The 16,098-nt window shown below is 41.4% G+C and overlaps 1 protein-coding gene across 12 annotated transcripts in view; it reads right to left on the reverse strand.

Moving 5' to 3' along the window:
- Nucleotides 1-5,105: 5,105 nt before the first annotated feature.
- eml1 (EMAP like 1) overlaps nt 5,106-16,098 on the reverse strand; it is a 264,830-nt gene continuing 253,837 nt past the window's right edge. For 11 of the 12 annotated variants that reach the window (XM_043697435.1, XM_043697440.1, XM_043697438.1 and 8 more), the window contains 2 exons: nt 8,670-8,800; nt 5,106-6,234 (listed from right to left, as the gene is read on the reverse strand). In XM_043697435.1, coding sequence (XP_043553370.1) covers nt 6,109-6,234; nt 8,670-8,800 — 257 coding nt within the window. In that variant the 3' untranslated portion in view covers nt 5,106-6,108. The remainder of the gene's footprint in view (nt 6,235-8,669; nt 8,801-16,098) is intronic. The other variant, XM_043697439.1, reaches the window with a different exon arrangement.

The raw sequence follows: 16,098 nt of genomic DNA on the forward strand, positions 1-16,098 counted from the left end.
GATTAATACTGATCCTCATTTATGAGGTTTAGGAAGGTCAAATGAAGAATAGCAGCATTAAACAGGTGATGGCACTGTCACATGGCATGGATTATATTCCTCATTTCAGAAATATAGCCTCTAAGTTAAGAAAACTGCAATGATCAATGAATTTTAATTAGGAGAGTGAAACATAAGAGCAACACTCCAGTCCTATCACATGTATCAAGCTATCAGACGGTATAGTGATATGACACAACCTCACAACATTTTGAAACTGAGTTTGGACCTTTCTGCTAAATAAGGAAAATAACACTGTTTTGGAAAGATAGCTCTTATTTAAAAAATACCTTTGTTAGTTATTTAAAATTGCCTGGTCCCTTCTTCAGACAAAGCCATTAAAATATCAGGTGCAGAAGAAGTACTATTTTCACCAACATTTTCAAATTTACATTTATTTCAATATGATTAATTATAAATTATACAGAACCAAAAGCATGTATGAACAAATGGTTTGTAAATTATAAATAATTTGTTAAAAAAAACTAGGCTTGGAGGACTGCTTGAAAAGCTAATATCTACATTTAAAAAAATGTAAATTATTTAGCGCACCTTTATTCAACATATATTTGTGAGTTCTTTAAAAAAATCAAGTACACATATCTGAAATACTATTACGAAGTATTGTTAAAATGTTGATTTTAAATTAATTTAGTAATTTCATTTTGGTAAGACCAGGTCATTAGACTGTTCAAGTTTTAGCAGGTAACTTATCTACAAAATAATATATTCAAATAAACATAACCATTACATAGAGACAGTAGACCTCCATAATATTAATGTATGAACTTGTCTTGTTCCTGCAGGTTATAGGTTAAATGGTTATCAGGAATGGTATCAAACAGAACCTATACATGTTCTTGAACTTTGACCTTTACCGTTTTTTTTTACGAGAGCAAAATTTTGACCAAATTCATGGCGATGTGAATGGGCAGGGTTCCTGAATGCTAAATTTTTTGACAACTTGCTTCACATTTTCCCCTCTATAATTGTGAATATCTACTATGGAGAGATTGGTTGAAGCAGGCAGAGTGGATTCTGGGGCGTGGAGGGGCAGGAATATCAAGTTTCCAGTTGAATTTATCTTGCACTGTGGAATATATTGTTGCAAAAATGAAAGGAAAGCTTAAGGAAACTCTCAGATAGCATTTTTATGGTAGCTGATTTGCTTGCTAGAATAGTGAGGAAAAATAATAAAAGCTTGTGTTAAAAATCTATGATCATACAGGGAAGATCATGGTATGTAAACTTGTGTTGGAGATGTCCTCATGACTATGTGGATGTTGGCAAGTAAACCCTTATCTGATAACCTGGAAGACTATTTTTTTCCATCCCATCTAACTTCATTATAAAAGATATTAAATTTACTAATAGCCACCCTCTGGATTTGGATCCTCAGCACAGAAGGTTTAATCACAAATACCCCTTTACATTCAAACTTCTCCTGATTCAGGCCTTTCACCCATTATGATGTTGATATACCCCATGATGTCTTATCTACTCCAGCTGCAAGAAGCTGCTGCTAACACAATACCAAGTTTTGTCACCCCAGATCTACAAACATTACATTTGTGCATCCTTTCTGAGAGGCTGGTCTTATGAATCATCTAGTTCAGCAATGTCCTGGTCTATTGTCATTGCCTTTCCACAGCTAAATGTTAAAGCCATTCTCGTCATTCTGCAGAATTTCAGTCTTCTCTTTTTCAAATTTAACTGTCTCCACTAAATTATAATCGCTGCCCAATCGATCATCAACTTGGATACCAAATCCAAATAGTTCATGTGCCTTGCACTGGACATGGTCCCATGCCACAAGAGTAACCTATTGCAAAATCATAGAAGTGATGCTTTTCATCCAATAACATTGATAACAGGACCACACAGAAAGAATACCAATGGTTTCACTGTGAGCTTCCTGCCACTTTCAAGCTCACGCTGGCATTTCAGGTACTTAGAATTTTCCAATTTTCTATCCTCATTCTGTCCTGGACCTCAGGTTAAACTCATATCCTGCTCCCTTACCTCTTTTCCAACTCTCACTGAACTAAACTCATCCATGAAGCCTGCCATATGATCCCCTGACCTGTTGACGAACCTCCTTTTCCCACCATGTGGTCTGGTCCTTGGATCTTTCAAACTATCAAATCCCTTTTTGAAAAAGAAATTTTGGTCCTCTCCATTCTCTGCAATGACCAGCATAACTCCAATACAGTCCTTCTCTCTAATGTCCTAAATCACAGCTACACTATTTCATGTTTGAGCCCTTCTTATTAGGCTTCCATTTTGCCCACAGCAGGGATGATAATGGTCAAAGTTACAAGTATCATTCTTGATATCAGTTGCTCCTGACTTCCTGACTGACTTTGATAACATCAAGTACACGAACCCCACACTCCCGAAGCACTGTGGATTTGTTTCGCTGTTTCCTATTGCAACTTCAGTGGAAAATTGGTTAAATTCTCGGTAAAATAAATAGCTGTTTCTATTTCCAATAAAAGAGATTGGGAAAACCAATAGTGACATTCTACTTTTTCAGTTTCATAGTTCACTTCATGATATTAATCTTTGATTTTACTACTATTGAAAGAGTCATCATCACTAGTTGTGGCAAGGAGGGCTAATAATTGATTAAAAAACTGAAAGAACTGCGGATGCTGTAAATCGGAAACAAAAACAGAAATTGCTGGAAAAGCTCAGCAAGCTTGGCAGCATCTGTGAACAGAAATCAGAATTAACATTTCAGGTCCAGTGACCCTTCCTCAGAACTGACCCTCATCGGACCTGAAATGTAAACTCTGATTTCTCTTCGCAGATGCTGCCAGACCTACTGAGCTTTTCTAGAAACTTCTGTAATAATTGATGAATTCAATTTGGAGGATCCCTGCAGATACCAGAGTCCCTTCTCACCACAAAACTCTGGGCGAAAAGGTTCATTGGGACTTAGTCAATCTGCTACTATTTGAAAGATAAAGTCACCATAGTGCCATAGAATTGTTCCCTCATTGGAGAGGGATGGCGAATGGTGAGTTTAACATGAGGGTCACCACTCCTCAGCTGATATTGAGAAGGTGGGACCTTTAATCGTAACTTCAAGCAGTAAAGGAATTTAACCCATGCTGTTGGTATCACTCTATGTTGCAAACCTGCCATCCAGCCAAATGAGCTAATCAATCTCCACATTGCTTAAGTGGTCAATTAATGATCACTTAAAGGCCTCAACATTAACTCCTCAATTACTTGTCTTCCCCACAGACATAAGAAGTGGCTGTTTTCTTGACTGGGGAACCAGTCTACCTGGTCTATTGGAGAGCTGAAATTTTCCCAATTTGTGGGCAATTGGAGACACAGATAGAGGACAAGGGGGTGGCCTTTGAAAGTACCCATATGCCCTTGCATCTGAATCCTCTTGTCCCATAATCCCTACCCACAAGAAGTGAAAGAGAAAGATCTGCCTTTGTGCTGTTAGATACCCTAAAGAGTAGGTCAGATCAATGGTCTTTAGGACCCAGGAATGCCACCAGCAAGGCCTATAAAGGCCTGAGCTTGTCAGCTCTTAACAAGCTGATTGGTGTGGGATTAATTGAGTTTTCTTGGCAGTGCAGGTAGTGAGTTAGTCAATGGCTAACACGACAACCCCACATTTACCCTCTTAACGCGAAATTCACATTCAGATTCATCATGGCGTGAGCGGAGGCCGTTCAGCAGGCTGGGTCCATATTGGCTGTGTGTGGAGCAAACCAGTCACTCCTGTTACTCTGCTCTGTCCTCATAGCTGTGCAAATTTATTCCCCTCAAATTGCATCCAATTGTAGTTTGAATTAATTAATTCCATCATCCAAGTATGCAGCCAACTCCAGTCCATTATCAAGTATCATTAAAAAATATTCTTCCTCTCTTACTCTCTATATCTCTTGTCAAAAACTTGAAATCTGGTGTTCTTGGACCTTTACTAATTGCCAACAAATACAGCATTTCTTTGTCATTGATATTTAAACCTGTCATAACCTTTTGAACCTCTATCAAAATCTCCTGTCAACATCCTTCTTCAAAAGAGAACAATCCTAGCTGCTATCACCAAATCTTGGGGTTAAAATCCCTCTTTGCCGTCCCTGGAACTATTCTGCTCTGCATTTTTTCAAGGATCCTCTCACCCTTTATAAAGTGTATTGACTAAAACTGGTTGCAGTACTTCAGTTGGGTCCAGAAAGAGCATTATAAAAGTTCAACATAACCCCTCTGCTTTTGTTTGCAATAGATCTATTTATGAAGCCCAAGATTTTATATCTTTTACTAATTACTCTCTGAATATCCTGCCTGGCATGGAAAGACTCCCAGGTTCCCCTTTCCCTATATATTCTTTCGAACTGTGCCATTAAGTTAGTGTTGATTGTCCCCATTTCTTCTGCCAAACTGTATCATCTCACACTTGCATGTGTGAAGTTGTATTTGCCACTTGACTGTCCATTCTGCTAGCATAGCTATGCGCTATTGCAGTCAATTGATTATCATTCTCAGAGCTCATCACACCTGTTTGTACATTACCTTCAGTGCATATTATAATTTTACTCTTGCAATCCAATATCAAAGTCACTTATACATGTCATAAAAAGTATTGATCCTTGGGGAATATCACATCTCTCATTCTACAATACAAAACATAAGGCGAGCACGATACACAATTCACTGTCCTGAAACTATTTTTTAATCCAAGCTACATTGACCCTTCAAGGCTGTTACATTGTAAATATTATATCATGTTCAGTGATTCTTCTCCCACCCCTGTGTGGTACTCTTAGGTGTAGCCCAGGACTTCATGGTTAGATATTACCTCTTCTTCATTTATATACCATCCTTTGACAAAAGTACATGGAGTCAGGTTTCACATTTATAAAAACTGGATATAAATATACAATTTGAACTGTGTTGCATTTCTATTTGTTTATGTTCTTTCCAAAATATGGCTACATTAAAGCAATATATGTTTTGTCCAGAATACATTTTTAACATTGTTGATCTCAAATAGGTCAGAGATGGGGAAAAAGTGCACAGACACCTATTCACATTGATACCTTTCAGCAACTTTAATTTATTGACGGTCAGTCACAAAACAAGTCTTTGAACCTTAATGTTAAAGAATGTACCAATAACTTTCATTTTTAAAAATCTCTACATACATTCCAAATGTAAACCGCATATTTCAACTTTGCTGAAAGTGCGAGCTATATCACCAGCCCTACCTAATACCTTTCCTCTTTTTGTCCTCACAAGGAGACGGCTTTGTTTACAATGGGAAAATATCTATGCATACACCATATTGCTGGGTTGGGGGCGGGGGGTGGCGGATAGAGATGGAGTAGAAGTTGCACAGTCATAGATGTGCAGGCTTTTTCTCTCTGTGAACTGCCTCTGCAGGCTTAGAGTGCATTAGTCAGTGGTTCTGCAGTTAAATTGTAACTGTCCTCAAGACAACAGCTCCTTTCAAGGGAAGGGGGAAGAAAATATGCAGCAGCTTCCACCATCGTGACAACTGGAAGTCAACTCTCACCATGCTTCAGGAACAGATTGACAATCAGATACAAAACAGACTGCGACATAAATTTAAGACACATTATACACAAAGCTTGTGTCAATACAAGAAATTTAGTGCATACAGTATTGATGGTAAACAGTTCATTAAAGCTTATTTTAACTTCACAAAATTAAAGGTTGTGTTTACAGATATTTTGTTAGGGTAAACATATAAACAATACTGTACATTACCCTCACTTCACCACAGAGAAACATATTGAAGCCTGTAGAAACCAGGAGCAAGTCTATTTTCTGAAGTGACTGTCAGAACTGTTAAACAATCATGTACCACACACAATGCACCAGTAACCTTGCAGAGGCATGATTTTCCTGAGGTTTAAATAAAATCTTTTGACATTTAACAGAAATGCCAAATCATGGCCTGTAAAAGTGCAGGAACTTCTCTTGCTTTTTTGTTGCAGTTTAAACTTCTGGCAAAAAATCATCCCATGTGTAATATTTGCTGTGACAACCAAGCAAATTTCATGGCAGGAGGCCAGTTTAAATGACCTTCCATTGCATGACACTCATGTCCTTCCCTCCAGTGGAGATCAGCTGACTGTCGTCGTGCAGAAAGTTTACACTGGTTACATGACTGCTGTGTCCTCCATATGTGTGGCTCGGAGCCTGCAAGGTTAAAAGAAGAATATTGATATGTTTGATCAGTTAACTGTGAATTAATGTTGCAAGAAAAATAAAATTATAACTCTCCTGCATCAAAAAGTTGTGAGACAAATGGAGACCTGAGCTTACTTGAATGCTGAAGGGACAGATATCAAACAAGTGCAGCTTTTGCTAATTCACTATGAAGGAATTCAACTGCCACCAACTACAACCTTGCCCACACCATAACCAGGAAACTATCCACCCTTCGGGTCACCAACACTGGGTGGCCGAATTCCTGGCAGCTTACTCACATGATACTAGATGTTATCTACTCATATAACATGTGTCCACAGTTTGGAAACTAGTATTATATTTAGGTTTTATACATTACAAACTTTTCTCGAATTATTCCATCTAAGGAGGACATTAATTAGGCCACTTTTGGAATACTGCGTACAATTCTGGTCTCGCTGCTATAGGAAGGATGTTGTGAAACTTGAAAGGATTCATAAAAGATTTACAAGGATGTTGCCGGGTTTGGACGTTGTGAGCTAGAGGGAGAAGCTGAATCAGCTGGGGCTAGTTTACCTAGAATGACAGAGGATGACGGGTGACCTTGTGGATGGTTATAACATCATGAGGGGTATACATAGGATGAAAAGCTAAGGTCTTTTCCCCAGGGTAGTGAAGTCCAAAACCAGAGGGCATAGATTTAAGGTCAGAGGGGAATGATTTAAAAGGGACCTAAGGGGCAACTTTTTCATGCAGTGATTGGTGCATGTATGAATGAGCTGCCAGAGGAAGGGGTGGAGGCTTGTACAATTACAACATTTAAAAGGCATCTGGATAGGTACATGAATAGGAAAGGTTTAGAGGGATATGGATTAAATCCTGGCAAATGGGACTGGATTAATTTAGAATATCTGGTCAGCATGGACAATTGGACCGAAGAGTCTGTTTCCATGCTGTACAGCTCTATGACTCTAACTATGACAGACCTTTGTGGTCTTTCTTTTATATCTGGAACTTTTCTAAGCTACCTGTATCATTTTATCTGAATCCTACTTTAGTGTTAGATATCCAGTAAGAGAAAGTGAGGACTGCAGATGCTGGAGATAAGAGCTGAAAAATGTGTTGCTGGAAAAGCGCAGCAGGTCAGGCAGCATCCAAGGAGCAGGAGAATCGACGTTTCGGGCATAAGCCCTTCTTCAGGAATGAGGAAGGTGTGCCAAGCAGGCTAAGATAAAAAGTACTCAATACTGGTAGAGCTGAAAATGTGTTGCTGGAAAAGCGCAGCAGGTCAGGCAGCATCCAAGGAGCAGGACAATCGACGTTTCAGGCATGAGCCCTACTTCAGGAATCAATACTGGGAGAGCCATTTTATGAATTCTAAAGGGCCACACCATCTGATCCATGAAAATATTCCCTTTTAAATCTACAGTGCTCATTTCAGTGAAATACTCAGCTGTCTCAGCTGTAAAGGGGTTTGAAACTCTTTGAAATGATGTGTAAAATATATTAATATATACAATGAAGCTTAAATTTCTGAATCTTCTGATGCAAGAATAAGGATAAACAGCAATGCACAAGACACAGGAAGAAATGTAAAAAAGAGAAGATCAGATTTTGCACGCTAAAGAGTTGTATAAATTGGTAAAACATTTAGACCCCATAATCTACGAGTCTTTCCCCATTGCTCCAATTAAACAGCCCACAAAATAGCAGGTACTTAATTAAGCCAAGGCTCCGTCATTTCAAGGTATGCCTATATGTCAGTTAAGGGCAAATCATCCAGCTATCTCTTAAATAGTAAGAGGGCCCAAACAGAATGTGATTTACCTACCACCAGGTGTCACCACTCCTTAGGTTCATTCAAGACTCATTGAATAACTTGCAACTTTGAATGTTGACTGGACACTTATTGGGCTCGGGAAGGTCAGATTGAACAATGAATCCCACAGACTGAGTTGACACCAGAGACTCCATATCTAATTGCTATGCAAGCACTAGAGATATGGCTGAAGTGACACATGGCTAGCATAGCCCATTGTATGGCAATGCTTCTGGCTGACCCACAATTTCTTGCTGTATTGGCTTTTGGCCTTTATTCACTCATTTTGTTAAATGACTGCAGATTCATGACTTAGGCTGCTGAAGCCAATACAACACTTTCCTGATTGCTGTTTTATTAGACAACAATAGATTCAGTTCTCCACTGGAAATTAATGGAGCAGATGGAGCACAAACTCCCAACCAGATCTTATAGAGTCTGACAACATTACATTCGATTGCAGACATCTAATATCTAGAGTCCTGGGAGCACATCACTTAGGTTGACCCTGAAAATATGAATGGATAATAAGGAAAACAACCTAAAGCAGAGAAGAAATGTTGTTTTTCTTCAAAAACTTAAGTTCAACATTAATATGAAGAATTTAGTAAAAGTAAAGTCATACCCTGGCTTGTGAACATGGACATGAAAACAGATGCACTTTGCCAAAGTCATCACCTGTAGACAAAAGTTTTTTATCGTTGGATCTACACACAGCATTGATGTCAGTTCCATCTGATCCTTCAGGCCAGACTCCTGCAACACACAAGGTGCAGTAGATGGTGGTTACAAATTTAGGACTCTTCTGTCTTAGACTTCTAAAACTGTATTTGTTGCCCATGCCTCATTGCCCTTGAGAAGATGGTGGCAAGCAGCCTCTGGAACCACTGCATTCCATCTGGTAGAGGTACATCCACTGTTTTGGAATTGTGATCCAGCAACAGTGAAGGAATAGCGACATAGCTGCAAGTCAGGACATTGCATGGCTTGGAGCAGACCTGCAGGTAGTGGTGTGTCCATGTGCTTGCTGCTCTTGTTCTTTGAGGTGGCTGAGATTGCAGATTTGGAAAGTGCAATCTAAAAAGCCTTAGTGAGTTATTGCAGCACATCCAATAGATAGAATACACTCGAAGTTGGTGATGGGGGACTGAATGTTTAAATTGGTGAATGGGCTGATGAAATGAGCTGCATTGTCCTGGATAGTGTTGAGCTTCTTCAGTGTTGGAGCTCTACACATTCAGGTCAGTGGAGAGTTTTCCATCACATTTACCTGGACTTGGCATTTTTTTAAATAAATATTTTTATTGAGAAAAAGATTTTGAACTTTTTACAAAAGTATAAAATTACTACAAAATAATAGAACAACCTTGCAATGTAACATCAATAACAGTAAACAAACTACTACTCTACACCACAAACAATCTGAGAGGAAAAAAACTCTACACAAACTACAACTCAATAAATAACTAAATCAAAACACAAAGGAACTAAATTAAACCGAATTGAACCAAGGCAAATTACATTAAATTACGTTACATTGTAACACTCAGTGTAATCCCACCAAAGCTCCCTATCACCGAGACCATCAATTGGCATTCCCTTATTTGTTTAGAATTCTTCTTCCCAGGGTCCCCAGGTCACCAGACACAGCCCTTACAGCTACACAAAGGCCTTAACCAATATAGCCAATAAGTCCACATCTATATAGTTCAAAAAGGGCCCCACATCCGATAAAAAAGTTCAGTTTTCTGGTGCACCATACTTGTAAGGAAATCCAGGGAGACGTACTCCATGAGTAACCTACACCGAGAGTCCTGGGGGATTTTCCGATACCCAGCTCTTCAGAATGTTCTTCCTTGCACAAAATGAAAGAATATTAAACAGTTTCTTCCCATGCGCGTCCAAAGAGGGGAGATTTGACAAACCCACGAGGAGGGACACCAGATCTACTTTGACCTCGGTTCCCAGGACCCATTCCAGAACACTCACTAAAGTGCCCCAATACCTACGAAGCTTGCGTCATGACCACAAGCAATGAGTAAGAGTACCAACATCTATTTAACATTTTGGGCACATTGGAGACACTCCTGTTTTAAATTTCACAAACCGCTCCAGTGCCAAATAAACCCTGTGGAGTACCTTCAACTGCATAGCCTGTGTCCTATTGCAAATCAAAATCTTCCTTATGTTCTCACAAATACCCTCCCACTCCTCTGGTGAGATCTCCATCCCCAAATCCTGAGCATAGATTCCACACAACCGCTTGATGTCCCGTGAGACACGACCTCCTAATAAATGATAGAGGGTGCTGACCAAGAGAGTGCCCGTGGACTGAAGCACTCTCCTCTTCATATCTGACTTACAGGGACTAACCATTAATGTAGTTTTTTTTCTGCATAAAGTCCCTAATCTGAAAGAGGTCCCTCCTAAATAGCTCAGCTGTTTGAAGGACATCATGACCTCCCCATCAAATAAATCTCCCAAACAGGAAATTCCTCTGGACTCCCAGAGCCGAAAGCCAGAATCTATCGCTCCCGGCCAGAATCCTACCAATCCTACTATTGAAGTAAAAGGGGAAGTTTTTTTGTAAATTGCCCTCACTTTGTCGCATCATTCTCTCTGCTTTAACCGTGTTAAGGGCAATCGAGTTTCTGCAGTGGTCTATTACAGTCCTCATCTTGTCCATGAACATTAGATTAATGAGGGAACATTTCGCCTGGGAGGCCTCGATGTCCAGCCAGATTGACCGCAGATCCTGGCCAGCCCAATCAGCCACATAGAACAGCAGGGAACTTAGTTATTTCTTAAAGTCTGGAAAATCCACACTCCCTATCCCCTGCGGAAGATGCAATTTGGCAAGCATAATAAGAGACCGCCTGTGACACCAGATAAAAGGGATAAGCCAACTGTTAAGTCTTATAGTGCTTGTCTATACTTCACTATATAACACTGCCACCCACCTGGCAAAGACCCCTCCAAGGCCAATCCATTCCAGCACATAAAAGAGGCACGGCCAGTCCACCCAGTCAAATACTTTCTCTGCATCCAGGGAGACTACCAAGCCTGGAAACACCCTTGCTGGCACACATAAGTCATATTTAGCACTCTCCTAATACTATTAGAGGATCTGCGATCCCTAATAAACCTGTCTAGGTAGGTATTTACAATGAAGGGCACGACCTTCTCCAGCCTCAACGCCAACATTTTTGACAAAATGTTAAAGTCCACGTTTAATAATGATATGGGTCTATACGAAGTGCAATCCTCTGGGGCTTTCCCTCTCTTGAGAATAAGAGAAATATTTGCTTCACTCAGAGAGGATGGGAGACAGTCCTGATTGTACGAGTAAGTGGATCGGCCAGACGTCTATAAACTTCTTATAAAACTCATTCAGAAATCCATCTGGGCCGGGCGCCTTACCACTCTGGAGCTGCCTCACCGCCCTCCTGTATCTCTTGGATTATCAGAGGGACATTCAAAAGAGATGCCTGCTCTGAAGTTACACCTGGGAGATCCAAGGTCTTAAAAAAGTACTTCATCTTCGCCAATCTGCCCTCACAGCACTCCGACCGGTACAACCCAGAGTAGAACATCCTGAATTCTGCATTAATCTTTTTGGGATTGCAGGTGATAGTACCAGAACCCTCTCTAATGGATGTGATGGATGGGGGGCACTCTTCCTTCTGGCCAAATATGCCAAATACCTACCCAGTTTATTACCATACTTGAATAACCTCTGTTTCACAAAGGAAGTCTCCCTCTTTGCTGTCTAGGTGAATGCAGCATTCAGAGCAGCCTAGAGGACTGTAATCCACTGCATCTTAGTTACAGACGGTCTGTCAAAGTATGCAGTCTCAGATGCCTTCAGCCGAGCCTCGAGCAAACGTTGCTGCTCTCCCCTCTTACACTTCCTGGTTGCCGAATAAGAAATAGGCAAGCCCCTTGCATAGTCCTTGGCAGTTTGCCAGAGCACCGACAGATTACTGATCGTAAACTAATTAATGTCCCAGAAAATTTTTAAATTCTCACAAAAAATACTCAATGAAGTTGTTATCTTTCAGGAGGAAAGGATCCATACACCAATCCTGCAAGCCTGTCCCATCGTCACTGGCCTTAACCTCCATGTACACTGCTGCATGATCGGAAATGGCTATGTTCCCAATTCTACAGGACAGCACCGAGTTCAAAAAGGCCGATGGGGCAAAAAACATATCAATCCTAGTGTAGCACTTGTGTGGGTTAGAAAAAAAGGTGAAGTCCTTACCCTCAGGGTGAAGACATTTCCACTCATTCACCAACCCCAGCTCCCTGTTGAGGTCCACCAGCTGCCTGGATTGCGGGAACACACCCGTGAGATCCCTAGGCATCCTATCCACCTTGGGGTCCATAAGTTGGTAAAGGTCTTTCTCTATAATTGCATGATGCACTCCAAGGACCATCAGCCTGGAGAGTGCATTCATTAAGAATTTGAGGGGGGTGTGCCAGAGGACAATATACATTCAAAACCCCATACTTCTCTCTATGTATTAAAGCTTTAAGGATCAGAAAGTGCCCACATTCATCCTTAATTTGGTCTAACAACAGAAATGGTAGATTCTTCTGAATGGGTATAGCTACTCCTCCACCTTTTCGAACTAAAGGATGAAAAGAATCACCTGGCCGAACCCTCCCTGCTGTAACTTTAAGTGCTCCTTATCGGTTAGATGTGTTTCTTGCAGCAAGGCTACATCGACCCTTTCCTTTCTAAGGCTTGAAAGCATTTTTCTCTTAATCGGTGAATGACTCCCCTTAATGTTCCAGGTGCACCATTCAAACCAGCAATTAGCCATAGCCATCCGACACAGTCTGTGACCCCTCTGGGAGGAAGAACCTCATTTATAGCGTGCTGAGTGAAAACAGTAAACAGTTCATATAAACTTGAAAATACAACTACAAAAACTACCAAATCAAAACTTTTAACAACTCCTTCTACAATGAACCAACATATAACACAAATAAAAGGAGACTTGCCCACAGGGGGCACCCACACTACTCACTAACCTCTCCATGGCTCTTTCTCACTGAAGCCACGCCCCAAACCCAAAAAGAACAAAATATATAAAAGTCACACACATCTTACAACAAGAAAATCAAAAGTGGACGTTCAACCCATCCATACTTCGACTCTAGGCAGTTTTATTAATAATGAATGAACCCCCCCCACACGGTACTAAACAAAGAGAGAAACAAAAAGGGAATGATAGAAAAACAAAGGATAATGGGAGGGGAGAAAGAAGGGAGAGGAGAGAGAAAGAAGTAAAAGGAAAGACCCTCACATATTAAAAAGACAAAACCAGGTAAACCAGGCAAACTACAGAGAAAACAAAGTGAACACAATTGTCCATATTATTTGAGCCACCAGTTTATTTTCAGTTGTCCAGGAAGTCTTTTCCGGTGAGTCAAAATTAAACATGAACCCTCCGTGGCTGAAACGTAATATTGCCAGATATCTTACAGAGAACTAAATATTCAAGTCCCTCAGCCTCTGTTTTGCCTCATCAAAGGCCTTCCTCTTAGAGCACGGCTGCAAAAAAGTCTTTAAAGAACATAATTCTTGATTCTTTATATACTTGAGCCTGTGGATCCTTCCCCAGTGCTCTAACAGCTTCCAGCATCATTTCCTATTCTCTATAATGCTGGAGTAGCAGTAGGACCAGGTGGGGACGCTGGTCCAACCCGGGCCTGTGCACTGCGACCCGGTGTGCCCACTCGACCTGCACCCCGTCCGCCTCGACGTCCATCTTCAAAAACTGCAAGAGCCATTCCTCCAAGAAGCTGATCAGCTGGTCTCCCTCTTTCCACTCGCAGTGACTTTTGAAGTTGTCAAACTGCTTGACTAAGGCCCGTACCTGTCGCTCCAAGGTCTGGACCCGGCCCTCCAAAGATTCCACCGTGGTTTTGGAAGCTGTGGCCCGCTGCTCTGACTCCATGCTGGATCTCCTGGTCATGCTTCTGCAGCATGGCCAAGATTGGTTCCAGCCTGGTCCAGGTCTCCTCTATCGCTGAATCGATCTTCACTCAGAGTTTCATGAACTCCGAGACCAGGCTCTGCTCCACAGGTAAGACCCCAGGAACGTTCACAGAGGCCACGGGCTTGTCCGGTATTGCAGGAGAGTGCCATACTCGTTGTGATCCTCGTGGTCCTTTTCCCTTAGTCATTTTTGTTTCTTTAAAAAAAGCACTGAAACGAATAAATAACAGTTCTAGGGGCTTAAAACCAGCGATTTACACCACAATGGGTAAAAAGGCACTACTTTGTCTGGGTTTCTGGGCAGAGCTTAGCAGGGCAGACCTACTGGATTGCCGCCATCTTGGATCTCCCAGCGGACTTGGCATTTTAAGTATTCATCCAGATGCTTCTTAAATTTTGCAAGAGTATCTGCCTCTACCACCCTCTCAGGTAGCATATTTCACCCTTTGAAATTAGAATCCCTACAGCCCAACAAGTCCACACTGACCCTCTAATGAGTAACCCACCCAGACCCAATCCCTTACTGTATATTAACTCCTGACTAATGCACCTAACCTACACATCCCTGAATACTATCATGGCCAATTTAGCGAACTGGCACAACTTTAGATTGTGGGAAGAAACCCCGCAGACATGAGGAGAACGTGCAAACAGACAGTCGCCCATGGCTGGAATTGAACCCAGGTCTTTGGCGCTATGAGGCAACAGTGCTAACCACTGAGCCACTGTGCTGTCCCCTGGGTGAAAGAATCTTTTCTCATATCTCTGCTAAACCACTTGCTCCTCACCTTAAACATATGCCCTCTGGTCTTAGACACATCTGCCCTGGGGTAGAGATTCTCATAATCTACCCTGGCTATGCCTTTCATAATTTTGTAAACCTCACCAGATCCTCCTTCTCTGCTCCAAGGAAAATAAACCCAGCTCATCCAGTCTCTCCTCATAACTGACACTTTTCACCCCAGGTAACATCCTAGTGAATATCCTCTCTGCACCCTCTCCAGTGCAATCACATCCTTCCAAAAGTGTGGCGACCAGGACAGCACACAGAGATCTAATCAATGTGAGTTGTGACAAGATGGCCTTGCTCCTATACTCTACACCCCAGGCAAGTACCTCATATACCTTCTTCACCATCCGGTCTACCTGTGCTGGCACCTTCAGGGATCTATGGACATGTACACACAGGTCCCTTTGTTCCTCAGTACTCCCTACGAACCTACCATTCATTTGTATATCTTCCCTGATTAGATCTCCCAAAATACATCACCTTGCACTTATCAGGATTAAATTCTATTTGCCATTGCTTTGCCCAATTTACCAGCTAATCAATATCAGACCGTAGCCTGAGATCATCCTCCTAATTATCAATAAACCACCAATTTTCATGTCTTCTGCAAATTTACTAATTATACCATTATATTCACATCCTAGACACTAAGGTACATAAATAGCAAAGGTGCCAGCACTGATCCTTGTGGCACACTGCTAATCGCAGCCTTCCAATTATAAAAACAACATTCCACATCACTCTTTACCTTCTATCTGCAAGACAATTCTGGACCGTATTTGCCAATTTGCTTTAGATCCCATTAGCTCTTACCTTCTGAACTGGCCTTCTGTGTGAACCCTTTCAAAGGCCTTACTGAAGTCCATGCACACCACGTCAACTGCATTACCTTTATCAATATATTCAGTCACTTTTTCAAAAACCTCAATTAAATTAGTCAGACAACATCACTTCCTACTAAATAAGTGCTGAGTGTCCCTGATCAATCACTCCCTTTCCAAGGATTGATTAATCCTGTCCTTCAGAATCTTTTCCAATAACTTCCCCACCACTGACATCAGACTAACTGGTCTATAATTACCTGGCCTCTCCCTGCTGCCCTTCCTGAACAAAGGAACCACATTATGTTCCCAATTCCTTCGTCTCCGCCGCATCTGCTCCCAGGAGGACCAGTTCCAATATCATACAACCCAGATGGCCTCCTTCTTCAAAGACCGCAATTTCCCCCCAGACGTGATCGACGATGCCCTCCAC

Source organism: Chiloscyllium plagiosum, chromosome 10, assembly GCF_004010195.1.
Source record: "Chiloscyllium plagiosum isolate BGI_BamShark_2017 chromosome 10, ASM401019v2, whole genome shotgun sequence".
NCBI classification, from domain to species: domain Eukaryota; kingdom Metazoa; phylum Chordata; class Chondrichthyes; order Orectolobiformes; family Hemiscylliidae; genus Chiloscyllium; species Chiloscyllium plagiosum.